Source organism: Cryptotermes secundus, unplaced genomic scaffold, assembly GCF_002891405.2.
Source record: "Cryptotermes secundus unplaced genomic scaffold, Csec_1.0 scaffold828, whole genome shotgun sequence".
NCBI lineage: Eukaryota > Metazoa > Arthropoda > Insecta > Blattodea > Kalotermitidae > Cryptotermes > Cryptotermes secundus.
The window spans coordinates 199,169-227,139 of NW_019720720.1; the positions used below are offsets into that span (position 1 = coordinate 199,169).

The following is a 27,971-nucleotide window of genomic DNA, read 5'->3' on the forward strand; positions in this document are numbered from 1 at the left end:
ACTGTGTAGAAGTGAGGGGAAGTATACACAAAATATAATCATTAATTTTTGCATTAAAATTGACAATGGGAAAATGCAAATAAGTGTATGATGCACAGTATGTAATGGTGTGACTAAAGTCGTAAGGCATTATACCTGATAGGATCAAGAAGTTTGTGAATCTTTTCAACAGCCAGTGAACAATGCAATGCAAAATTTGTATTTTGACAGTGAAGTTGTTCATAAGTACAGAAAACCTGAAATCCCAGACTAATGTGCAAGATACCTGAAGGAATTTCACATTGAATGTTCAAGAACAACACTGATTTAATTTAATATCTCTTCATTAAAGAAAATTCATGTGGGGGGAGGGGGGGTGCACTGAGTAACAGGTCTAGCTGTCTTAATTTCTTCGTGATTCTGTGAATACGATTTGTATTTGGAAGTGTAATATCCTAAAACTTACACAAAAATGTTCCCACTTTTCTTACAGAATCATTTTCTTCATAGATGCCATACATGAACACTTGTTTTGATGCATATTTCACACATTTAAATGCAGGAAATAAACGAATTGGTGAATGAGTGCTTTTCATATAGGTCAGAAGTTAACATAACAAAGGGCTCAGGGTTTATGTGTCGGCTGACATGTAGTGCTCACTGGTAGATGTTCTACCATTTCCTAGAGCAAAGTAGAAGAAGGATTAGATGAAATCAGTGCTAGGCTTGAAGATTCTGCTGAAAAGACAGAGCATTTCCAGCATCTGCTGTAATCTTTGTATTTTTTTTTTTTGTAAGATGCTTAGACTATAGAGCGGAACATCCGATATTCATAGGCAAAGGAAATATATGTCTAGTGAAGGAATACATTTCAGTATATATATATATGTGTGTGTGTGTCACATGTTAGTGACTAGACACAGGATTTGGATTGATAATTGGATTGGATGAATGCTTATAGCTCATTACTACAAACTAAAACAGTCTCACTGATTTACACACTCTAAATCATTACAACTACAGCATACATAAAGAATTCTGTCTGTTCATTAGTCATTGCTAGGTGACAGCTCTTGTTGATGCACCTCAAGATTCCTAACCACTGACTCCAACTTCCTACTGACTGGCTTGTCCAGTTGGCCCTCATTATCTAACCTTGGCATAGATGCACAGAAGATATTATTGCATGCTTATTCATAGCCACTGACATGTGTTTACCAAGCCGTTGCCTAACAATGGCCGCATCTATTTGTTCCACTATACTGGCTTTAAGCCATCATGCCACAGAATTTGTATGTCCATAAGAGAAGAATACTACAAAAAGTTAAAACGTGATTCTGTAAAATATAGCTTTAATTAATACCTTCTGGCAACAGCTTCCTGAATATGATTTAATACAGGGAAAAGGTGGCAACAGTATGAAAGAGGAAATTACCATATAAGTACAACATTTTAAACTATGATTCCTCATTCCTTTATCATGGAAAATTGTTGCAAGTACAATAAAAATTTATGACAAGTTATGCAGAAATTCTCATTATCTTTCCGCACCTTAATTCTAAGATTCAAAGCAACATGAGCACTAAGATGAAAGTAAACTTACAAATTCCATTCAGTTATACAGAACACACACTTGCAGAATAAAAATATCCTAATATAATTGAATAGTACAAAAACAGGAGAAGTAAGTATGGCTTTAATAATAACCCGTGAAAAGTGAACTAACAGTTATTTCTCGACACATATACAATACCCAACGAGACTTTCCATAATCTCTTAGCCACCCTCTGGGCAAAGAAAATGTCCTGCATCTGCTGGCTATATCAGGAGTTTCTTCACATTCTATCACGTCAAGGAGATCATAGCCCGTGGTGACAGCTGCTATCCCTTCAGCACATCCTAATGTTATGTGAGCCCGACTACCCTTGCCTTTTGTGGGTTGAAATGATTGCTCCAGCTCCTCTGAACTTACAAGTGTTGCATGACAATGAGGGTACCATGGGCTCTCTCTCATACTGTTGATCACTGTCAGATTTTGATGCGTGCTGCTGTGAACTAAATGTCTAACACCTGAACTGACACCTGGAGACGTTGATAACTGGGATTCAGATTCTTGGTCCCATAATTTAAGTTCTTCTGCATCTAATTTCACTCGAGCCCCAAAAGTTCTGGGTGTCATTACAAAACCCACAATGCACAACTTGTAACACTGTCCACATCCTTCAAGAACATTTTTGCTGCTGGTGTACTCAAATGAACCTGGTACATCACCAAAGGAACAAAATTTGGAAGTGCAGTGCAGCATTCTACCTTTACATGATTCAGGCATTAGGTAATAGTCAAGCATACCTGAAACAGGGAAGTGAAAATATATTTATAATGATTTTGTTACAAAGATTTCAGTGTGCCAGCAGCACAGACAGACACAGTTTATACATGGTTCCCTGTATGAATATTTTATAATATTACAATTCTAGTAAAAATACTAAAATCTTAGTGTGTGTGATCATGGCAAATGGTGCTGGTTTCTTAAGCTTCCTGGCCTCTGTTCATCTGGTGAGGGGAAGGAAGCTGGGGAAGTAACAGTTAATATAGACTCAAAATTGCAAAGCCTGGCTTTCTTCAATACTTCAATTTTATCTGTAGACAGAAAAATCTTCATCATGATCTGACCCAGGATCAAATCTGGGAGCCTATAAATAAGAGTCATGTGTCCTGCTCTAAGAGCATCAGGTGGTCAAACTGCACACGCACATGTGCATGCATGTGCCTTCGTATATATACACATTGTACATAACAGGATGGACAGGGTATGTAGCATTCATGGGAACACAATGTAAATAGGATATTTGGGGCATTAAGGTACTGATGGGAAGGTAATACAAGAACTGACATAGGAGAAATATATAAGTTGTGAAGATATGAAGTGGATTAAAATGGTTTAATAGGTTCAGTGACAGGCAATAAACCCTGAGGTTCCATAAAACAATGGGATTTCTTGACTAGTTGAATAACTATGGACTGCTTAAGGCCCAATGATATAGACCTGGTTACATAATTTTGGTATTGCTTTCCTCACCAGGAAAAGCTTTAAACTCTGAAAATTAAACCCCACAATCTCTTGGTACATGTAGTGTAGAACATCACTATCAGTTTTGACATAATTTTTCACCTATTAATTTAGTCCCTGCTAGCCTCAACATATGCAGCATATGAAGGAAAATAGACATTTCTGATTCTTCCCAGTTCATCCTTCCCTTCTTTGGTACCTCAGAAAAATTAAACATCAGGTCCATAACAAAGCACTTCCAAACTTATGGTGACTTTCACCTTTTGATTCAGTCTGGCAGCCATGTGTCACGTGTGAAAAATGATATTATTTCTAAAGTATTTTCTTTGTCTTCTGGTTGTCTTGTAAGAATTTTCTGTTATTATAGTTAGTTTTATAAATATGTTAACACATATGCTTTAAAGATTTAAACTTATCAACATTATATTATATATGAGCATCCTGCATTGATGTATCACTCACTCATTCATTCCTGTCTCAAATGCAACCTAAAACTGTTCACATCAATTGCTATGTGTTTTAGCCCTGCTAAGCTATCTTCAGGCACTTTCCATTGCAGTGCAACAGTTTCAATGTCATTTTAAATACAAGATGGTGAACAGTTTTAGGCTGGATTAAGAGATGGAAATGAATGAATGAGTTATGATCTGCTATATCTACAAACCTCTGATATCTGAAGCATGAGCGAAGCTGTGGAAGTCCTTTGCGAACTCTGGAACTCTGAGACACTCTTCCAAATAAGCCATACCAACTAGTTTCAACATATGAGAATCAGCTTCATTAAGGAACCATCCAAAATACAAAGGGATGATCGGTTCCCAATGCTGAAATTGAGTGCATAGCTGTTCTATATCTTCAGCATGATGGCATCTTTGTACCAGTTGTTCCACATTAAATTTCCATGGCTCCACCAAAACAACAACATAGCGGGTATCAGCAGCTAATCGAAAATAATATTTCATTTCTGACTTCTTCATATTTGTGTTGTCAATAACAACCACATGTGTACTTGCCTCACATGCACTCTGTGCCTTTTCTTGGCAAAATATTTTTGCTTCGTCTAATTTATTTGGGTCAAACTCATATCTATAAAATACAACAGAACAGAGCAAAACATAAATTTTTCTAATCTTATGATCTGTCATTACTGCTGAAGTATAAAAATGTTGTGCTTTCCAGTCAATGAAAATAATTTACATATTTAATTAATATTCAAGAAAGAACCTACTATCCTCCAACAAAAGGAAGGCTAGTCAAGTGATGAGCAAAATTCATCAAGCTTGTTCATTCTAGTGTTCAGCTGGGAACACACTGAGCTTCACTGTGCCAACAGCAACTGCTAGAGCTGCCTGAAAATCATGCAGACATTTTCAGCATGCACAGTACCTGCTCGTGGTCATTGCCTTCTCATTGTTGAGGAATAGTAAATAGTACAGACACACAAACGCATGCATGTGTATATTCGTGTGCTCATAGATTATGAGTATGTGGGAAGAAACTGCATATCACTTATGTACACTCATCACCAAAGAGGCCATTTTCTGTATTCCTACAGGCTTCTAGTGCATCGTATCATGTGCCACGCACCATGCACTTGTAGTCATATAGCAGAGTGCATACAAACTCTAGCAGGACTGAAAAGATGCATATAGAACCAGCATTTCTGTATAGTTACCTGTTTACACTAAAATTAAAATGTATTAGATTTCTAAAAGAAGAATGGCTCATGTCATTATTGTAGGTCTCAATTAACAGCTAATCATAATTACGAAGATTCACAAATCTTAAACACTAGCTCTAAATGGTCATCTTTTGCCTGCACAATATTGTTACACTTTTTCTTGAATGGGGTTTAAAAACCACTGCTGTAACCCAGGTGTGCATGACATGTTGTTTTATATACAAAACACAATGTATACGTATTCAAATCCAGGTTGTATGTTCCATCTCACAACTGCTGTTCAAATACTCACCTTTCACACTTCACAAAATATTCTGAAGTTGAGCAAACAACAGCATCACTAAATAGTGACTGGATATGTTGTACAACTACACGCCTTCCACTTCTAGGGAGACCCCGCATCACAAACATAACTTTGGACATACGTATATAATCTAACGTCACATTATCGTCTAAAGACGGTGGCAATCTAATGTATGCATTGACAAATATATGTTGCTGTAGTGTCAAGCCATTGTGGTATGGCACCAAATGGTTGGAATTCCCATTGTACATGGGATTATCTGATTGAATAGGCCCTGGATGTTCACATTCTGAGAAAGATGTTTCTGAGGTACTCTGTGCTTGTCCCATGGCTGACCTCCTTATAGACCGTTACCCATATAAGGAAAATTTAGTTAGATGCCTTCTGCCTTAGACACTCAATCTTTCCTTCAGTTCAAGAACAATGAAGTTGGATGTCAGGACTGATCACCTGACCAGTCAAAACTGGGGGTGTTTCAACAACAAAAATGTTAAAAAACACAAGCTCTTCTGCGCTTGTTATTCTGCAGCTGTTTGGGTAAAAATATGAAGTTGCGCTTGGTGGTAGATATTAACAATCTTGGGACTGTGGAGTTAGAATTTATATATAACTAGGAACTTGTGAACAGGCTTATTTTTACTTATGTAGTAAGCAAAATTATGGGCCTTATATAAACTTAGGGCACGTCGTTCGGTTATCACTTTCTACATTTGGTTACCAGGCCCAAGAACAACGTAATTTAAAGAAAAAAAAAACACATCATCGCAATCCACCATCGTTAACTATTGTTAAACCCTTCCCACGGATCACCTAGCATGCAAGAATTACACGGATTACTACATTACGCATTCTGAATATATTTCGATTTATTTCTTATCATAGTCGTTGACTTAATCGATACACGAACCAATAATCGATTGTAGTTCCGATTACTTTTTTGTTGCAGGAAGTTCAAGTAGCCAAGTCCTGTATTACGGGCATTACGGGTTGTATGGGTTATAACGCCTAATTAAGATCAACCTACAATTTGTGATTTCGGAGGAACACATCGCCTCCTGCTTCGAAGTCGAAGAGTAAGCCAAGCAAGTTCAAGTAAGTACCCAACACGAATCACTCACCAAGCAGAGACACTACTATGTAACGTAGTAAACTGTGGTAACGTGTGTTCGGAAATATGTGCTCTGTAACCAGGCAAATGCTTGCGAGTGGTTATGGGAGTGTTATACGTATGTGCCAGACCTAGATGCAGATGCAGTGTTGCAAGGCGCGGTTATGTTACATGTCAGGTATTAGTGGTCAAGTAGTGGATACCAAAGGAAACCGAAAAAAAAAAGACTCTGAAACACCCATGCTGCACAGCCACACAACCTACCACGAATCTCGCAAGAAATCAATCGGAATGGAACTCGAGGCCCCGCGGGTAGAAGCCCCAAACTTATATCTGTTACTAGATGTTTCTGACTTCCGGTGAATTCGGCACAACGTATGCATACATACATAGAATTGCGTTTCATAGGATTCATAAATGTGCTTATCAGCATGTTGTTGTATTTTAGCGTCCTGTTGCACTGATTTTCGTCCATGATATATATACAGTGTCCGTCTTGCAGTGCATCCACTTTTACCTGTCACTTCACAACATGTTTCGGCACCATAGTGCCATCATCAGGTGCTCCATTTACACTAATCTATTGCATTGTATGCCATTATGTCAATGTAAAATTATTTAAAAAGTATTTTAAAATATTCGTTAGTTATAATAAAATTTTTGTATACTAAAATCTTGTTAAGATATTCATCTTATCTGTCCCAATTCAAAACCCGCGCATGGTTCCTCCACTATGGAAGTCGTTCCTCTTATATACCGTGTGTATCGTGTCTCGTGATGCGCGTTCCCTTTTTGGCTGCGGGTGTTGTAATGTTCAGTGCTTATCAGCACTGAACATAAAATTTGTCAAGAACACACAAATTACCATAAGACGGTTACAACAAAAGCACCAAAACAAAGTAAAATAGTAGTTAAAAATATATACAATTCTTTATTGGAATCCGTTGTAACACAACAATGAAACGGTCTAGGTCAGGCATGTCCAACGCGTCGATCGCGGGACGATTTTTGGTCTGTCTCATAGACGTATAAGGAAATTATACGTGAAAAGCATGTAAATTCATTTGTAATATAAAATGATTATATTCAGATTTTGAAGGGACAATACGTATTAAAGTAGTCAGTACTTTCAATGTATGTTGCTTTTATAACAAACATCATGTGTCGTCTTATTTTTGCTTAAAGCGAGGTACGATAATAGGAGGGGGTGGCAGATCACTGGCAGTTCTGACACTAAAAAGTCGATCACAGTCTGTTTGAAGTTGGACATGCCCGGTCTAGGTCAATATGACCTTAGCTACATGCTTGGGCTTTTAAAGCAATCATCAGGCAAATACATGGTACATTCACATACTACTGAACTGCATTTCAATGTGATGGTACAGTGAAGCTGAATAGTTGACAACTGTTACACTATAATAATACAAGGTATAAAAATACAAATAAATTCGTTGGTGTGTTATTACTGATCCCGATAAAGAATTTTATACAATAAACACAACAGGATGCAACCAATGAAAATTAAAAATATATTCATATCGAATGATATACACGTGAATACAATAGTTATACACACAAACATGGGGAGTATAGTAGTGGGAATGGTTAATGATTAGTAAATAATATAATAAAAGGAGCCGGGATAGCGTAGTCGGTATAGCGACTGGCTACAGGCTGGACGACCGATGGGTCAGAGTTCGAGTCCCTGTAGCGCCAAGAATGTTCTCTTCTCCGCAGCGTCCAAACCGGTTCTGGGACCCACCCAACCTCTTGTCCAGTAGGTACCGGCGGCAGAGCGGCAGGTACTTGAAGCGGACTCACTGACCTCCAGCTACTGCCAAGGTCTATACATCCACTCCCCCATACGCCTTCATGGCGTAGTGCTTAATTAATTAAGCACAGAGACGATATTACCTTTATCAAAGAACACACCATTTCAGTTAAGCTACAAAGATGAATTGTTCCAAAATGAAAGAAATATTAGATTCCTGGGGCTAGAAATGGGTACATTTATTAATTGGAAAACAGATGTTAAATTATTGTTAAACAAACTAGGCAACGGGTTGTTTTCAATAAGGAATATGAAGTACTGAAACATTGTTGTTTCAGATTTTAAGAGTTTAGTTTTCTTTAAATTTAGGGACATGCCGTTAATGGTAAACCAGTACTTTAAGGTATTCAAAACAGGGCTAAGTTTTGCTTGAGTTTCATGCATGTTATTGCCAAATATTAGTACACTTGTGTCATCCGCGTGTAACTACCGTCTCAGCTACTTCGAAGTTGAGGTCATGATGATGTGCTCGTGACGTAACTGGGTGAGCGTTAGCAGACCTTGTATACTTCGGCCTCAAATCCTACACAGAGAATCTACTTCATATGTTCGTGCCAATAATGTTGGTGAAGTAAGATGTGGAAGTAGGAGTATACAGGTGTCATCATTTGTCGCTGGATCGATATTAAATTTTGTAAAGTGAAGATGCTAGCAACTTTCAAGGACCAATTGAGAAAGGACGGCTGAGGTTCTGTGTTTATCCAAGCACCACACATTGGGGACATGTAGGCGAACGGGCATATAACTCCATGAATTCCGAATTTTAGCATAATATGGAGGTGACTGGTCATCTTCACATCCCGCCCATTTTATGCTTGGGAAAGGTCTGAACCGGAAGCCGGGTGAGCCCAAGAGCTGGTCTGGCCATGTAATAAATAGAAAACCCCGTCTGTGAGAGAAGCCGAACCACAGCCATTCAGCCTGCCACCTGATTTTATTTGCGAAATAGGTTCTTTATAGTCACTTATTTGTTAAATGAATTTAAAACCACTTCCGACTGTCATGATCGTTTCTTTAAAACCCAAGGAAGAATTCTTGATCTTGTATCTCATCTGGGAATAACACATGGCATAGCGGCCTCCGTAGTCTAGAGGTAACGTTCCCACCTCATGACTCTAGTACGCGGGTTCAAATACCCGGCGGAGGTCGTCGAATTTTTAAGGGCGGAAAAATTCAGGGAATAAGTCCTCCGGGAGGGACTTTAAGCCGTGGGTCCCGTGTCATAGCTTTGCGGCACGTAAAAGAACCTCATACCTCCAAAGGAGGTCACTGAGCCAAATTAACGGACGTTTCCCGCCNCTAACACATGACATGATTCTTTTTTTTTTTTGAAGACAGCTTTGTTTTAATGAGGTTCCAGAATTGGCGATTGTGCACGGCATTGGCCTTAAACAATAGCACGAAAAAAAGGAAAGTGTTTTGTGTGCGGTTCCACCTCAGACATTACCAGTGCCCACTGGGTCGATAAGAAAGAAGCCGAAGAAGTGTCCAACACAGTATATAGGCCTCTACAGAGAGGATTAATGAGGTAAGCAGTTTACGAACACCCCAGCGTAGCGTAGACAAGTTGCGATGACGTCCTCTCCTCGGCCCCACCGCTGCAGCTGTGTTGATGAGATTACCGTCCCTCCAGCGCTCCAGCTGGCAGAAATATTCAGGGAGGGCGGCCGTTCATTTACTTCAATAGCAGCACTGCTAGGAAGGAAGAGCAAGCGTTAGCTACTCCGAATCCCCAGAACTGCTCCGAACAGTGTGTTCGAAGTTTGCAAGAATGGCAGGAAAGGCAATTTACAGTGTAATTTGTGTAATGATATCACTGTTCTGTGCCCTCACCGCAACCCAGGTAAGTGCTATAAATTCATCAGACGAAGAGAGATGGATTTATATCAAGCTGAATCATTTACCCAGTCGATATGTCTTTGCTTTGCGTTTGTTCGTTTGTAAATACCTAATCAGTCTTTCCATACTTAGAAAAACTATTGAGATTATTTCGTGTAAATATTATAGATGTCTATAAATGAATTGCAACAGAGCAGCTTAGGGTATATGCCAGTGATGTCTAGTTATTATTTACTGGGCGAAAACAAATGCCCTAAAGTAAAACTGAGATGTTAATAAAAAAGTATTCAGTCCCTACTGCTGCCAAGTATTAAGTCCCTACTGTTGCCATATATCACTGGGGTCGCGTAAAATCGTGTATTGTTTTAGATAGTCACTGTATCGCAAAGACTAAGACCCCCAACGTTACCGTGTCCACATGATCTCACATTTGGGCCCTATCCTGTGCCAGATGAAATCAGTCCACACTCTCCCATCCTGTTGTAAAATGTTATAAAAATTAGCCCAAAAATATAGTAGTAATTAAATATATTGTTTCAAGGATTATTTCTTTTATGCTTTGATCTTACTCGTAATGCGAAACACTCGTTAAGCGAAACAATTTTTCCCATATAAATTAATGTAAAATACGATAATGCGTTCCATGCCGAAAAAAATACTCAAAAAATTTTGTGTATAACGTTTATTCAAAGAAAATTATATATACATTGTTAAGGAGCGTGAATCATCTTCATCTTTTCTTCTATGCGGAATGAACCAACCTGGAACGCGAATTCGATTTGCAGAAAAAAAAATCGAAATAATTAGTTTGTTATTTATGATACATATCTAATTATTTTTTACTAGAAAGCTGTCTGGAGACATTTGTTTTTGCCGACGCTTCAAAATTTGATGAAAATGCGACACAGCATTATCATTAAATAAATCTGTAGCGCGCATAGCCACTGCCTTATTAGGGTGATGCTTCTCAATGTACGATGTAACAGATTCTCATGCTTTCAGCATTTCTCATATTGCGCCAGAAGATTGTTGCTTTGCTGTTACCTCCTCCTCCTCTTCCTCCTCTGACAAACTCTCCTCCACAGCTTCTTGCTGTGAAACACAATGCAACCCGAAATCGTGCAAATCGTTGATGTAGACCGACTGTATGTGCGTGCTAGATCAGCCACACTCACACCTCGTTCTCGCTTTTCAATGATTTTAGTTTCATTTCTACGGTAATTTTTATTCTCTTATGGCTGTCTTTTTGCGGGTTTTTCTTCGGGGACATTTTTGCAAGGGTTATTAAATTTTGCACAAAAAATCACAAATAATATGTCTGAACACGAGTTTGGAAAAATGTGTGATCACAAGCGACACTAAGATGCTAGCGGAACGAGTGCTAAACACAGACTGATGTAGCAAGCGCACAATCCGGGACTTCCCCTCTCGTCACTCGTTATGCGAAACGTCGCTCGTTAAGCGAGTCATCCTTTTACAATTTGTTTTGCTCGTTATGAGAGGTGCTCGTTAAGCGAGGTTCCACTGTAATTAAATATATATTGTTATTAAAAGAAAAGGGAACGTCACTATATTACAGTATTTTATGCTTTCAAATATTACTTCAGTATAACATTTTATCATCAGCTCAGCAGTTCTCGAGAAGAATTATCCCTTCTGTTTAGGTACCACGAAAACTGTAAGACTGCGAAAAAGTGTGAATGTTTCATTTCTCTCAACAACAAATTTTCGAAACATTTTTCATTTATGTAACTATTTCGTGACTAATGCACGAGACGAGTGCATAAACGCGTGAAGGGCTTCGTATAAATTACCCACTAAATGTGAATGTTTTTAAAAGAAATTGGAATATGAAAAAGCAGTCTTCTGGGATGTGGCGCCGTGTAGATATTGTGTTAACCGGCGTTTCGGAGGAACGTCGGTTAACACAATATCTACAGAGAAGACTGATTTCTTCATAGTCACCGCCGTGAAAACCTAAAATCCTAAAAATTGGAATGTGTTTACAGATATTACTAAAACTGCTCAGTATAAAATTTTATGACATCTAGCTCAGCGCTTCGTGGTTATTGCTGACACGCTGATCGGCATGGCGAAGGTAATCTACGCAGTCTTGCATCTTTCCGTTGCGAACTCGCCAAAAATCGTTTAAGCTGCGAAATACGAGTAATATGGGAGTTCGGATTAGCCGATATGGCTAGGCAGCTTATTTTGGGACGAATTTTACTAATATTTGTCGTTTTGTCTCAATTCCTGCATCGAAAATGCGGGTGATACATGTTTGGATGAAAGAATGACTCATAGGCGCTTTTAAATACGTTTCAAAATGCACCCCGAACTAAGCACTAGCATAGAGTTAACCGCGGATTGCATTCCATCCGATCAGCGTAATCTACCAGTCCAGTCCGGGCCAATAGGTTAGTCAGTTGCTTTCTTCTTTTGCTTCGTGTTAGTTGATGTAACCGGTCGGTGAACTTCACACTAATTTTTAGATGTGATCGCGAGGTCAACGGAACCCACGGATTCTCTCAGTAGTGACGCGTACATTTGGACGATAATCTGTCTTCTCGGCAGGAAGGAATTGTCCGAAAGAGAGCTTGTCTGGTATTTTTAATAGCTGAGTCCAGGTTGTCATAACCACCATTTAATTCATAAGACAGGCAGTTATGCACGCAGACACTGTGAGTGTTCCAGTTGCTCCGGTCACTCTGTGTATACTCTCTGGAGTAACAGATCTCTCCGCTACCTTTGTATGCCTTACGAACACAAATCACTGCTTGCAAAGACACGTCACACTACCTTCAACTTTCATTACCAGTTATCAGCTCTCTTCTTTGAAAACATTACAGTATAGTTTGTAACACATACATTCATTCGGCGAAGTAAGAAAATCTGGCTACTTCATGTTATATTCAGCATATTTCGACCGCCCGTGACGTCTAGTGGTCAGAGATCCAGAGGTCCGGGTTCGTGTCCCGGGGCTACCAGATTTTCTGATAAGTAGTGGGTCTTGAACGGGGTCCACTCGGGTTCATGAGGATAATTGAGGAGCTATTTCAAGGAAATAGCGGCTTCGGTCTAGAAAACCGAGATTAATGGCCGTGGAGATTCGTTGCGCTGACCACGCGACCCTCTTTATCCGCTAAAGTTGGCACGAACTTCGCCGAAAAGCGGCGGTCGCTCGGTCGGTATAGTTCGCTTGCGGACTAAAACCACGGAGTTTTTTTTAGCAGTACGATTTCAAATCAGTCAAAACTGGTAATTCTTAGACGCTTGCTAAGAATGTCCTTCCCCCCTCCTGTACGTACATGTTGTCATGTACACCGGTATTTCTAACCCTTGGTTTCGAGGATCGGAGTACGGTAGGCAACAATTCCTTGATAATTACACGGCTAACAGTCATCAGCAGTTAAACCTACAGACATTTAATAATGCTAGTACGCTTTGGAACCAAGAATAATAACATTAACAAGAAGTTCTGGTAAGAACTGATGACCTACTTTCCTTTGATACGATACGGACCGCATAGAAGACGACGTTTTCAGTTCTTCGCTGTCACCGGAACGTCTTTACCTAGTTGTTATTAGCAACAATAGGGGGATACACAGACTCACAGACTGACCTTTGATAAGACGCGGACTGCATAGAAAATGACTCAGCCAACAGTTCTTCTGTTGTTGCATGTATTTCTTCCGCGGATACATGTTTAGCGATCCGTTGCCTAACAACGAAAGAAGGGGTGCACATTACCGAGCCTGTGCCTAGCAGCGATATGGAGGATACACATACAGGCGCACAGATTGATGGGAGGGATTTATGGAGTACTCCGTTGAGAGGCTCAGATTCCATGATATATACATACCATGTTTCGTAAAGATCAGTTCAGGCATTCAAAAGTTTAGGGGGAGACAGAGACACACGGACACACAGATAGGAAGGTGATCTCATAAGCCTACTTTTATTTTATAAAAATAAGGAAACTAGACTAAAAAGAGTCTGGTGAGAGACCCATCACAGCAGTACGGTACACACGAGTGTAAATGTCTGTATCAGTGGAGTAAACATATTTGCTGAATTGGTGTTTCTCAACCGATAGGACGCGTACCATTGGTGTGATGTGACGGTCGGCTGGACAGAGTTGAAGTCTTGAAAATAAAAACTTCAATTAGTGATTAATATAATGCTAAAATGCACATAAATGTAAAAATGTGGCATTTTGACAGAATTCCATTTCCATAATAATAATAATTCAATTCAATTCTTTATTATTTATGTGCCAAGTCAACAGCCGCAAGGCCAATTACAGACTTAGCACAGTGTAGATGAAAGTAATTACGTGTAAGTTATACAAACATTAGACAAACACATTATAAGTCAAAAATAAGTTACGGGCAATTTATGAAGAAAAGTAAACAAACAAGCAAATAAATGATAATAATAACAATAATAATAATCATAAAACTAAGTGTTTTTAGAAGTGCAATAGAAACATAAATATTTAATTAATAATAATAACGAAATTAATAAAAAGAGTGATAATAGTAAGAGTTAAATTAGTTCAGTATAAGATATGTTTCATCAACAGAGTTTTTGGTCCAAAGACGTCAACGTTTCTACGGACAACATTAGCAGCAGAAGCGCATCTAGCAGAGGGGCAATTTTTACTAACAGAACAGACATTGAACATATGAAAATCTCGGATATATAGAACAGGGACCCGAAGGCCGACAATTTCCAAAGCAGAAGGGCAAAGTACAGAACCACGATAAACTTGAATAAGGAAGAGCGCATCAAGATGATATCTCCTCTTATGCAAGGTGTGCAATTTCAATTGTTCTAAAGCAAAATCGTAACAGTAACCTACTTGAGGAAAAAAACGTCTAAAACAGAGAGCCGTAAATTTCTGCTGAATGCGTTCTAGTTTGTTTGCATCAGTTGACGTAATGGAATTGCAAACTACTGAAGCGTATTCAACCTTGGATCTAACTAAAGTAAAATATAAAATGAACATGCATCCAAGGGTTGAATAGTTAAATGTGATACTGCGAATTATACCTAGCATCTTAATACACTGCGAAAATATAAAATTAACATGATCATGAAAATGAAGTTTAGAATCAAGGTATACGCCCAAGTCTTTGACTGAATATGCTCGAGTTATAGTGAAATGAAGAAGTTTGTATTCGTATATCAAATAGTTTTTCTAGAGAATAATAATAATAATAATAGGAACAAATTTGTATGTAGGTATAAAGTTTTCACAGTTGCAGCCAATAAGATACTAACTCGAATAGGATTCGATCCTGTGCCCATTTGCCTACAAGTAAGTAACCTCGTCAGCCAAATTGTCCTCAAACAGAACAGTTGAAACAGATTTCGAGCAGTCTAGGCCCCATTAGTACAATCTAAAAGTTACATAATCTCTGAGGCTGTATCGTCACACAGAGATTCAGGGTCTTGTTCTCAAAGACGTCACGTAGTGTTGCTCTCAACCTCGTGTGTTTGAGCAGCCACTATATTGGTATTTTTATGTCAGTGAATATACCAACATATTCACATGAATTTTCGTTAAAATTGTCGTGTTGTTTCAAAATCTGTAAGAGAACGCAGAGATTTAAACCCGTGTTCAATACTGTGTGTTGCGTATGTAAAGAGGCAAATCCCCGGAGTAACGGTCCGTACCGGAGGTGAGGCGACCGGAACGTGTAAGCTGGCCGCTCACCACCATCTAATGCCGAGATCAAGAATGTACGCATCTGGAAAACTGCGGATAGGCTACTTTAAATTTGCGGTTTATGGATTGTTGTATAAGATAATTTCCTAATAGGAAACTATGCTGAAAGGAAATGAAAGAATCAGGGATGACGTTCCAACAGTAAGTCATCTTCACTTAGGCGACGTATAGAGCGAGAAGTGAAACTATAAACGTAATTAAACATCTAGAGTTCCAGTTAGTAAGAAAAACATAGGACGCTGGCCTGATTCTTGTAACGCGAACGGATGCCGGTTGCCGTTCTCTGGAAGTGAGGGCGAGAACGTGACTTCACTTTCAAATTTGTGGGGAAGAAAAGATCTACCCAAGAGAAAAGTGTGTCAATCGATCTGGGTTACAGTAGTTCTTCAGACTGTTTTTATTTTGAGAACACTGCTTATACATGCAAAATAAAGTGTGTTGAAGTGATGCCTTCAGTATGCGGAATGGATTAATGACCCACAGCAGGCTAAATGGACTTAAATTGTAGGATACTACTATATACTCGTACAGATATGGTTCTCAAAAGGTTTTCGGCAAGGGTTGATCCATTACACGAATAGGCGATATTATTAGACACGAGGTTTGAGATTTTCTTCTGGGATGCAGTGCCGTATTGTCCCGTAGAAGTTCACTGACTATTCGGAGGATCATACTTCCTTCATCTTCAGGGTCGAAGAATAAGCCAATGCAAGAAACCAACAAGAAAGAGGTGGCAAGATCCAACAGAGTTACTTACATGTATCAGTGGGTGGAATTTGTTAATGGAATGGAAGCCCTTAGGCAATCTGAATTGTGGATTAAAAATTTATTATACATGCAAGATCCTGGTGCTATTATTCCTAAAGGAATGATGATACTAAAGAAAATTATTAAATGTTTTACAGGCGTCCCAAGGATTTTTCAAGAGAATTTATTTATCTGTGTCGAAATTTCGACCTAGTAGCCCCGGAGAATTACGTGGGACAGAGGTCCAGATAATTAAATCCAATAGAATTTGAGGATCAAATTAATACAAATCTGGCAGTGAAATTTGAATCCAGTGATTGATATAAGGAAAATCGCGATTTATAACATAGGGTTTACCAAAAAGAATACCGGGATTTCAGACACCCGCAGCTTAGGAAAAAGAAATGGCTGGCGATAGTAGAATTTACGATGTAATCATAAACGCAAACTTTTGTCTAAAATAAGTCGCGGCCCTCCCAACTGTAGTTAACAGACAGCAGCTTTGATTACATGTTCAGCGTGATAAGTGCAATGCCAGATGTACAGCAGAAAGCACAGACCGTATTGTGGTACTCAAAATTTGAATCCACCGTTCGTTTTCAGCATCAATTTAGGCCTGAGTATGGTGTGAGACAGAGGCCGTGCCATAGCTCAGTCGGTTAGTCTCTGGTTTCCCACCGTGGCGGCCCAGGTTTTAGCCCAGGTCAGGTCATGTGGGATTTATGGTGGACAAAATGGCACTGGGGCCGGTTTTTGTCCCAGTATTTCGGTTTCCTCTGCCAGTTTTCATTCCATCAGTTGCTCCACAATCGCCACCATCTGTCATCTGGGGCTGGTACAATAGGCCAATAGTGGCGGCAGTACCAAGTGGACTAACTCTCAGTTATCCAACCACTCGACATTATGTAGTCTGTATATTGACAGCGTCATAAAATTAACCACAAGCACACTATCAAGGCATTAAAAAATTGTACAAGATTAAGAACTCCTGGGGTGTAAAGGGCAGCCAGCGCGGTAAGGCTGACAACCTTACTGCCATCTGTGAGCTGATAGTCTGGAGAAAATGTGTGAGCCTCAACAACTCACAACCCTATGGGCCTTCATGGCCTGTTACACGGATAGCTTTACCCTTTTACATTTAATATTAAGAACTTCACTATCTTGAATTAAAATCCAGATTAAGAACCTCAGCCTTCTTATAATCCTCCATTATGTGTAATGAGGAAGTTGATCCACTAAAAGTGACCTGTGTCACATGGTGTAATTGTAATATCTTCAAATGGACACCCATGTCATCTTTTCTCAGTATGTCAATATATGATTTCTTGTAAGAATTTATTCCTTAGTTTTACCTTGAAATCAGAACCATTGGAATTAACATATAAGCATAAGCATAAGCATGAATTTCAGACATCAGGCTTACCTCTCATACATTCACAGGATTCAGCAAGTTGCACACAGCGTTTTATTTAAGCTATGATTTCGATCAGAAACAGGTAAAAGGTAAAGTTGTCCCTGTGCTTAACTAATTAAGTACTATGCCATGAAGGCATACAAGGGAGTGAATGTATAGGTCCAGATTTTCTTGACCTTGGCACTAGTTGAAGGTGAATGGTCAGCTTGACGCTCTGGGCGCGTTAACCCTGGGGAAAGAGCCACTGGTACCCACTGGATAGGAGGTTGGGTGTACCCCAGAGCCGGTCTGGATGACTTGGAGAAGAAAAAATGAAAGTATGTGAATCTTGAGAGCAGAAATAAAGTAAAGCAGTAATAAAGAAGCTGTGCTTTAACCCAGCAGTCACTTACACATACAAATACAGTGTAATTACAGACCGTTGGGACGAGGGTAGTGAGTCAGAAATATGGATGCTGGCATGGGGAGTGGGTGGGGGAGCCAGGCATGTACCGCTCCTCCTGGACTTCTGAAAAAAGTCAGAATTGAGGAGAATGAGAAAATATCTATCAAAACATGTAAATGGTCTTGGAATGAACAAAAATATGGCCATAGGTCCCAGTGGGGTCTGAAACCAAGAATGACTGTGCCAGCAAAGGCAAGCAGCACCAGATGTTAATAACAAAATGAAAAGTATTTGTTAACAAATGTTCTGCTGTTCTCAGTTCTCTAGGACAGTCAGTAAGAATTGTTTTAATGGCTTAAATGTAAGTTTGTAAAGACATTTTCTGGCTTCCTCCCCCTTTCCTACCTCTGGAAAGCTGGCTGACCCCGACCCCTTTGGAAAGAATCCTGGTGTTGCCCATGGTTAGGTAGTAGATTGTATGTGGAGGTCTATTGGGTGTAGGGGAATTTTTAACCCCTGCTCTTCAATTCTGACACTCCTAATATAGGCTTATATATGCATATGTAGTATATAATTTTCTGGAAAACTTGAAATGTGCACCTAACACAAAGAACGTACCATCACTTGTGAGGTGAACATTACAGTATTTGTGGTTAACACTTCTGTATCATGTTCTGGAGATCCAGGGTTTGAATATTGATCAGGAGAAATATGTACCCTGACTGAGGTCTCTGTCATTTCCTTCAGAGAAGGAATACCATTTACTATTCATAGTCATCACACCAATATCCGATACTACACGTTAGTATAGCCTTAACACTCCAGGCTTGTGTTCAGGATGTAAAGGTAATAAAAAGATAATGCTGTTCATGTAGCAGACCATGGAGGCCTATAGGGCTGTGAGACGAGGGTCTCACGTTATCTAGACAGTCAGTTCCCTGATGGCGGTAAGGTTGTCAGCCTTACACACCTGCTGCCCTTACCCCCCCCCCCGGAAGATTCCTGGTACTCATTTCTGTTGAGTTGACCCCAGGGCCATAGTGCGGTTGGAAGGATTAGGTCAATGGAAAAAATCCCCCTCATTGGGAGTCGAACCCTCGACCTTCTGGCTTGTAGCATAGTGCCTCAACCAACTATGCTACCACATGCCCCATGTTCAGGAAGTACCCGGTTTAAATCTCAGCCAGGCTACTGGCTGTATTGACAAGAGATATCAAGATTCTGCTCAGAGTACCTTCAAATAGGCCGTGATGACTGTGCTTCAGAATGTTGGTGCTCACAGTTCATGATAAGCTAAAGGCTATACAGTCCTGCATCATTAAATAATTCAAAACAAAAATCAGTCATTAATTCACTGTCTTGGGCAATTAGATGAACTCTACATATAATACATTCATAATTCATCATTTCTTTGGATACCATGTGACCATGTGTAATAATTGTTTCACTTAGAAATATTAAAATCTGCACATTCTGAAACTTGTGTGCTGAGTAGGCATAAACAAAGAAAAACAAAAGAGAGTGAGAAATTGCATGGAATCCAAGGTCAGACTGTGTACTGAGTTAGTGGGGAGGAATGTATGTTGTTTTCATAAGCTAACACTTTGCACTATGAAATTGATGACACTGTAACTTCATAACACACCTGTTTATGGCAGTGAAGTAGCACAGTTTGCCATAAATGTGGAACTTCCAACAACATGGAAAGTTAGTTGTCAAGTGAAAGCAAAGACAAATTTCACAAATATTGTAACTGTGTGGACTGTTACACAGTGTTGTAATCTGCTAGGTAATCTGCTTTGGAAGAACATACTGCCTATATCTTCATGGAATGGAGTCAGTATGTACCTCTGAAAAGTTGGTTCCCACCTGCCATAATATAGTATGCGCCAAAATATTCAGTACTAAAATGAAAAGATGAACAGTATTACCTTGTTGTCATCTGTGAGTTTATTTCTCCTGAAAGAAACTAACATACACACTATTAGCGTGTTGTGTTACCATGGTATGTGTAATGTAAGTTTTCGAAGTGTGCACCACCTCGCTGTAGACAGTGTTCATATCGTTCATGCAGATTCACAATCACATTCGCGTAATGCAGGCACAGTGTTTGGCGGATCTTCACAGGTGAACACACTCTCCTTTAACATTCCCCACACGTAGGCATCAGGTGGTGTAAGATCGGGGGAATGGAACAGGTATGGGAAGTCAGTACCAGTTTTCCTGCAGCATGGCTAGAGATTCTTGAGCAGTATGGCTGGTCATCCCATTCTATTGATACCACTGTCCATTCATGTGAAGGCCCCTTGCATGACAGCACCTTCTCAAATCCTGAAAAAATGGTCCCATCACCATGTCCCTGTAGCATTCTTGGGTGACAGTAAGAGCATTGCCTTCCTCGTCCTCAATGAAATAGGGGCCTAATATACCGTGTGCTGAGATGGCACACCATATCATCACAGGTGTACTATGTAGCTGTTTCTGGACAATAACATCTGGCTGCCAAAAACCAAGGAAGGGAGTTGTCTGGCGATTGATGTAGCCATCCAAGTGAATGTGACTTTCATTGGAGAACCACACATTCCTCAAGAAATCTGGATCCTCGTACACCATGGCCAGAAATATTCCACAATACACCATCCTGGCTCACATATCTGACTCTGTCAAGTGTTGTCCAACCTGTATCTGGTATAGAAATCCACCTATGTCCTTAAACAATCGGCGAATGAACGTATCGCTGACGTTCAGTTTCAAGGCCGTTCATTGTGGACTTCGTTGGGGCGAATGCAGCACCTGCTGAAGAACATGTGCGTGATTCTCTTTTTTCGAAACAGTTACTGGTCGACCAGACTTCCCCTTCCATTGACACAGTACACTACCAGAACGGTGATATTTCGTAACAATAGAGAGCATAACTGTGGTACTTGGTGCCGTCTTATTAAATCTCTCTTGGAATTGATCTGTCTCCTTTTTAAAACTCGGTCCTGCTTCATGACCACTTCCATATGAGTGGAAATAATACTCAACTATGAATACTTTTTCCTCCATCGAAAGACCCATTTCCAACAACAACTGCACAACACAACTTCCTTTTCACTACTGGGAACACATGCAGCTGGAGCTATCCCCCTTCAACAAACGCACATGTGCTTTCGAGATGCACGAGTTTCAGTACTGCATTTTTGGGCACATACTTTACAACATGGTGTCATGGTGAAAACCTCAAATCTTACAAGCTTCACAATTGTAGTCATCTCATGATGTTTCATTCTTTCATAATTTAGTATAAAAAGGGAATTCTGAAACCAGCCTACATTTTTCTCTTCCAGAACTCATAAGTGAGAGTTATGTGACACCAGACTCATATTTGCAATCTTTATCTCACATTTCAGTCTGTACATCTAGTTTTCCCTACCATCCTTCTTGTACCTACAACATAAATTTAAAGTCAGTTACAGTACATATGCATAAAAACATAGATAATATGTCTAATTATGATATACAGGTAAACCTATGGTATTTTTTGTAACAACCGAAAGGGGTGGGTTAGCAGGTATCCAGCCAAGTGAACCAAAGTCCACCTGTTCCTTAGGATCTGTTATAGATGATCCAGGGTTAAGACAGGCTTCTTGAGAATCATTTTCTTTCTCCCTTCTATCATCATCAGTGTCAGGTTCCATAAGCATTACTCTTAAAATATTGTTTTATATCCTACCTGTCTCTTGCCTCTCAGATTCCAATTGGATTCACTCTTGATCAAGCTTGGAAACTTGGTGGTTTCTGTGTTCAAGGTTATTTTATGAGTATCATTTGGCATTGGATAAGATTAGAATATGAGCATGTGTTATAATAAAGAAAGGCTGAGTTAGGTAGTGACCGTAGCCAATTTGTAACTATCCCAGCATTTGCCTGGAAACAGGAATGTGATATGAAATCTATATTTGAATAGCCAGAACTGCAGCTTGGATTAAAACTGGATACTCCTCAAATCTAAGCTGGGTGAGTTATTGCTGTTTGATGCCATACCTATGTGGAGTATCATGATGAAGTGGGACTTTCTCAAGTATGAGGCATGCCTATCATGCTTGCTAGTTTAATGGAATTGAACGGTTCCACTGATTATATAGGAGTGTGCATGTTAGAACATGCATGAGTAGGTTATAACTTACCTGCCACACTGTTGATCTGTTCTTTTCTATCCTGAAATGTTTTGAAGCTACCAAGCATGACGTGATGGCTTGTTTTTTACAGGCTGAAAAATACAAAGTCACAGATCAAGTGTATTTTGACATAAGCATTGGAGGTGAGCACAGTGGAAGAATTGTGATTGGATTATTTGGAGATGATGTTCCAAAAACTGTGAAGAACTTTATTACAATTGCATCAGAGGGAATTGATGGTAAAACCTATGCCAACTCAAAATTTCATCGTGTGATTAATAAATTTATGATACAAGGTAAGTGACTTCTTATATTATCTTATGGCAGTACTACATAACCAGGCTGTACAGTATGGTACATAAGATTTTATTACTGACATATTTTTTTTCAGAATTGTACACTAAAAATGATTCTTCACTCTATGAGAGAAGCATATAACAACAGTAGTTTATGACTATTTGTGATAATCTGACCACCAGCACAACAAATGTTTAAAGAAATAAACCAATATTATGTTTACATTGGTTTTATTTAAATAACTGCTACATGTTTTTGTCTATATTTTGGACCATTCTCAGGCAGTTTCATTAAATATGTCTCATGTTATGGAAATATCTTAATGTGGGCCCATATTAGTGTTACTAAGTTACTGAGATTGTAAAAGGAGCTTTAAATTTTAAAATTCTGTGTGTTTTGAAATTAAATTAGTACCATGTGCAATAATGTGTATTCATATGTTGTTTTCATCATAATTTACAAGGTCCATGACATGAGGTCACACTATAATGTGGCATAACAAATCAGTAGCCAAATTCTAGAGTCCAAGATAAATCCACATTGCAAGGATTAACTGAGAGATTGTTAGGCAGATAAGTTTATAATCAGCTCTCTTACATTTGTTATTTATGAATGTAAACACACCAAGCAACATTTCAAGTTCAAATTAAAGAAGGGGGCTGGGGGACAGAATCACATTTCAAAGTAACTAAACATCAGTTTTGGTAATGCCATTTCTTCTGTATGCCATGACTTTGTTGCATTCTGTATGAAATCAGGGTGAGTAGCAGGAAGGTGAGGCTGGCATGAAGGCTTCATTTGTGCAGGCCCTAATTATGTTAAGGTTGAAATAATTAGTCAAAATACATGTTGCATAATAAATCGTCAATATAAATTTATCTGTTACATTACTTTCTTATATTTTAAATAAAAGTAAATAATGAGACACATTAATTCAATTTTGCACTGCAAATCATGTAAACTTTTTTAGTGGATTGATTCTTATATGCTTAACAGTCTGTTAAATATTTCTTGGATTTCTTTAAGTATCTTATATTAATATCTAATTGTTTCTGTGTTTCAGGTGGAGATATTATCAAGCAAGATGGCACTGGTTCTATAAGCATCTATGGGAAATACTTTCCTGATGAGAACTTTAAAATAAAACATACTGCATCTGGTTTCCTCAGCATGGCAAATGCAGGTAACTGCTTTTTGAATATTATATATCAGTATCGTTACTGGTACATACAAGGGCTATTCGGAAAGTAACCTCTGGTGAGCTGTTAACAAAATAAGCAGTGAGAAAAAATTGTATTATATACAGAAATACATACATCCTTAAGCTACTTTTTACTTTTTTAACTGGAATTGAGGCACTTGTCATATTGGGGAATAAGTTTTTGTGTGCGTGTGTCAAAGAAGTCTACTGCCTGCGAGCTCAGCCACGTTTTGACACCTTCCATCAACTCCTCATTATTGTTGAAGCGCTGTGATTCCAACCAGTTTTTCAGGCAGGTGAACATGTGGCAGTTGTTCAGATCAGGGCTGTAAGGAGGGTGGTCAAACAACTCCCAGTTGAAATGCTGCAGCAGTGTTCAAATGCGAGCAGCTGCATGTGGACGCGCATTGTCATGGAGGGGCACTACACCGAATATCAGCATTCCACGCCTTTTTTTCTGAATGGCCTATGGCGTTCTTTTTAATGTTTTGTAATACGCTTCGGACATTATTGTAGTCCCTTGTTGTATGAATTCCAGCATCAGCACTCCTTTCCTGCCCCAGAAAACCGTTGCCATTATCTTTCTTGCAGACGTTTGTTAAGCTTTTTTGGCTTGTTTGGTGGATGTATGTGAATCCTCTGCTTTGACTGCTCTTTGGTTTCAACATTGACAAATGAAATCCAGGTTTCGTCACCTCTTACTCATGCAATGTGATTGAGAAATTCATTGCCATATCTGTTGCCATTATCTTTCTTGCAGACGTTTGTTAAGCTATTTTGGCTTGTTTGGTGGATGTATGTGAATCCTCTGCTTTGACTGCTCTTTGGTTTCAACATTGACAAATGAAATCCAGGTTTCGTCACCTCTTACTCATGCAATGTGATTGAGAAATTCATTGCCATATTTTTGGTATCACTCTAAAAATGTCAAAGCCAAAACCATTTTCTGCATATTATGCACACCTGTGAGCCTAACTGTGATAATCTTGTAAAGAACAGTGCTTGAAATGTGTAGAAATTCACACAAAGGTTCTGAAGTTGTGAAGCACCATCTTTCACAAATTTTTTGGTCAACATTTTGAACAAGATCATTACTCACTGACCACTTCACTCTTAATCGTGAACATTCGTTTGCCCACCCACCTTTGAACATTGTACACCATTGTCTTACAATTCCTTCATTCATTACATTTTGGCCATAAAGGACCCATAATTCACGATGGATTTCCACAGCACCCATGTTTTTAGCATGAAGAAAGCAAATTTTGCTGCTTGCAGGATTATCAATCACAGGACATATCATAACTCACTCTATAGAGGCAAGAACAAATACTAGGTGACCAGTTATGCAATGATCTATGAGGCAATGGGTCATGTGACACTACCTCATATGGGTGAGCTCTTCCCTGCTCCTACATTAGTTGCCTTAAATAAACAGAGGTAACTTTCTGAATAGCCCTGATAGAACTTAAAACATTGCCTATCTGTGGTGTGCCATGAAGCAGAAATTGGAGAGATTTTTATCTTCAAGTTGTTGTGTTGTAAGACAGCATTAGAAGCACAGATTTCTCTATAGATCAGTAACTGCTTCAGTTACAATGAGACATGTCTTTAGCAAAGATCAATGGAATGTATCCACATGTTGCAATAAGTTTCATAGCATGACAGCAAAGAAACATTGTGCCTTTAATTTTAATTTCATGTATACTATAATTAATATGTTGAGGTTAATAATTAATTAATATCTGAGGCATAGCAGGATTAGACAGTTACCAGAACTAAATGTAGACAATGTTAACTGACAACGATTATTTTCTGCTCTTCAGGAAAGGACACCAATGGCTGTCAGTTTTTTATCACTACAGTGGCAACTCCGTGGCTTGATGGTCACCATACGGTTTTTGGCAAGGTATGAATTCTGTAAGCCTGCCAGCACCACCTCATATTATGGTGCAATGATTTGCACTCTTGGCTAAACTGACTGAGATGTTTGCATGGTTTTCCTCAGTTTCTGCAAGCTAATTCTGAGATAATGTCTTAGAATAGGACATGGAAACATCCACATCTTTCCAAACTTACTGGTAGTCATCCTGATATTCAACAATCATTCATAAACTTATATGGAATCTTGAAGCCATGCCAATTGGTGGACTGGTATGAACCTGTCAAGGTTGCCAGTAATTTGGAGTTCTCTGTTCTGGAGTCACTAAAGTATGTGATTCCTAAGCGTCAAAGTCAGAATTACTTAATGACTGGCAGTTTACCATCAATCAGTGCATCTTGGCACCAGGCCCTTGAGACCCATGACCAGAGATATTTTTAATTGAATTCTTGCAGTAATAGTCCTTATGTGATATCCTCTCTGACGAGAAATATGAAAATGATATTTGAAAGAATGAAGCAGCTTGAGTTTATTGCAATTTCATCCATAGGATAAACCAGATCAACCAAACTACAAAGGAATTAGGCTTTTTTCCCTCATCTTTTCTGTTTCATGATCATGCTTCTTTTGAAATTTTCAGTAAGTACTATTCTTAATAAGAATAAGTTATTGTTTATTCGTTTTTTCAATGCAGACATGTAAACAGTATGAATTTCTGATTGGGTAGCTTAATTGAAAAGAATGTACTGCTTCAGTTGGATCACTATAGCCAAAGATTCTATATAAAATGGAGGCCAATATTTTACTAGTTTATGATACCGAAATTATCTCATTGTAATAAATTGTATTTTGTGTTTCAGAAACATGTTTGCTAGTACTCTCACACTTGGTTTCAGGGTAACAGTCTAAATATACATGTGCTGCCAGATGTGGCTTTTGACAAGTTTGCCAGTATGCCTAAGTTGTCTGCCTGTATGCATACTGATGCATACTAACTGACAAAAAGCACTGTTAATAATATATCCCCATTGCATGCTTTTTAATGTGGCTGTAGTGTTCTTTGGGCTTTCATTTAATTAAATGCATATCATGGAAAGTGGAACACTGAAAAAGCCTGCTAAAATATATAGTTATGACCAAATTTGCCTGATATTTATGCATAAAGAAAGTTATCATTTTTATTGCTGTTGCAGGTAATTGATGGCCAGGCTGTAGTCCACAAGATTGAGCAAGTGAAAACTAATTCAGATGATCAACCTGTGAAACCAGTTGTCATCATGGAATCAGGCATTGTGCTCACCCCAGCACCCTTCTACACATCTGATAATTCTTATGAGTAAATAATACCTGCTTGCTCATTTTGCTGAGTTTGTGTATGCAAGTAGTTAGTTAGGCACCCTTCCTTGTTCTGCACTTAGGTAGTTGAGGAGTATTTCCCTCTGCAGGAAATGGTGCTCTCTTTATATGCTGGGGTACTGAAACAAATGCAGATAACATTATATGGTCACTTTATTTATAAAAAAGTTCATTCTTATTGCTCATATCTATGTTAGTTGTAAGTGATATTGATATTGTATGTGACTGACTCTTTGTAACTGATATACCTTAACTTTCATAGCTTGAAACAGGTTTGAGTAGAAATGATTCATATGTTGAAACTAAAAATTTTAAATTGATATGATTTAAAAATTTGTAAAAAAAATCATTGGACACCAGAAGACCAGTTAATACAGAACATATCACATCACAGCTCTTGGAGAAACTGCCGTTGTCTTTAAAATACATTACCGTCTTCGTTGTTTATAAGAAGAAACATATCTTACCCTATCTTTAGTTTGTTGCTCCTCCCAAGCTTCCAAACCATATTTGTTTCAACTGAAACTGTTCCACTGTCTAGTAGTACTTTTATCTTTAATTTTGTAATGTTTAATGTTATCTTTATGTAGTGTCATCAGTCAAATGTGTGAATTTTATCCTAATGAAAGCTGGTATGACTGTGAAAGAAGACTGAAGAATATAAGAAATTATACAGTTACAAGAGCTTGTTTCAACAAAATCAAAATTTGCCAATTAGATTAATTTTGTGCAGTACATCCAACTGGTAAATGTATCAAATTTTTAAACAGCTTGGAGAGTGTTAGCACATAATACAAGATAACAGTTTCTATTTTGTATTGCGTGCAAAATGGCATTTATACTGTCTCATCCATTTTTTACATCTGAAAATTATTTAATTAATTTTATGTGTGTGTATGTATATATATTAAAATACATTTTGTATGTTTATGAATAAATTGAAGGACTTTCAGCTGAAATCTGTAGTGTATTTCTTATAATGT

The 27,971-nt window shown here is 38.6% G+C and overlaps 2 protein-coding genes across 2 annotated transcripts; one reads left to right on the forward strand and one right to left on the reverse strand.

Moving 5' to 3' along the window:
• Positions 1 to 1,437: 1,437 nt before the first annotated feature.
• LOC111872167 (2',3'-cyclic-nucleotide 3'-phosphodiesterase) lies at positions 1,438 to 5,863 on the reverse strand. The gene is made up of 3 exons (XM_023865769.2): positions 5,023 to 5,863; positions 3,714 to 4,135; positions 1,438 to 2,328 (listed from the first exon to the last, which is right to left on the reverse strand). The coding sequence occupies exons 1-3, from the start codon at positions 5,361 to 5,363 to the stop codon at positions 1,676 to 1,678; spliced, it is 1,416 nt and encodes a 471-aa protein (XP_023721537.1). The 5' UTR covers positions 5,364 to 5,863; the 3' UTR covers positions 1,438 to 1,675.
• Positions 5,864 to 9,627: 3,764 nt separating this feature from the next.
• LOC111872175 (peptidyl-prolyl cis-trans isomerase 5) lies at positions 9,628 to 27,947 on the forward strand. Its single transcript, XM_023865783.2, has 5 exons — positions 9,628 to 9,816; positions 22,344 to 22,548; positions 23,613 to 23,732; positions 25,577 to 25,659; positions 26,826 to 27,947. The coding sequence occupies exons 1-5, from the start codon at positions 9,745 to 9,747 to the stop codon at positions 26,970 to 26,972; spliced, it is 627 nt and encodes a 208-aa protein (XP_023721551.1). The 5' UTR covers positions 9,628 to 9,744; the 3' UTR covers positions 26,973 to 27,947.
• The last annotated feature ends 24 nt before the right edge of the window (positions 27,948 to 27,971 follow it).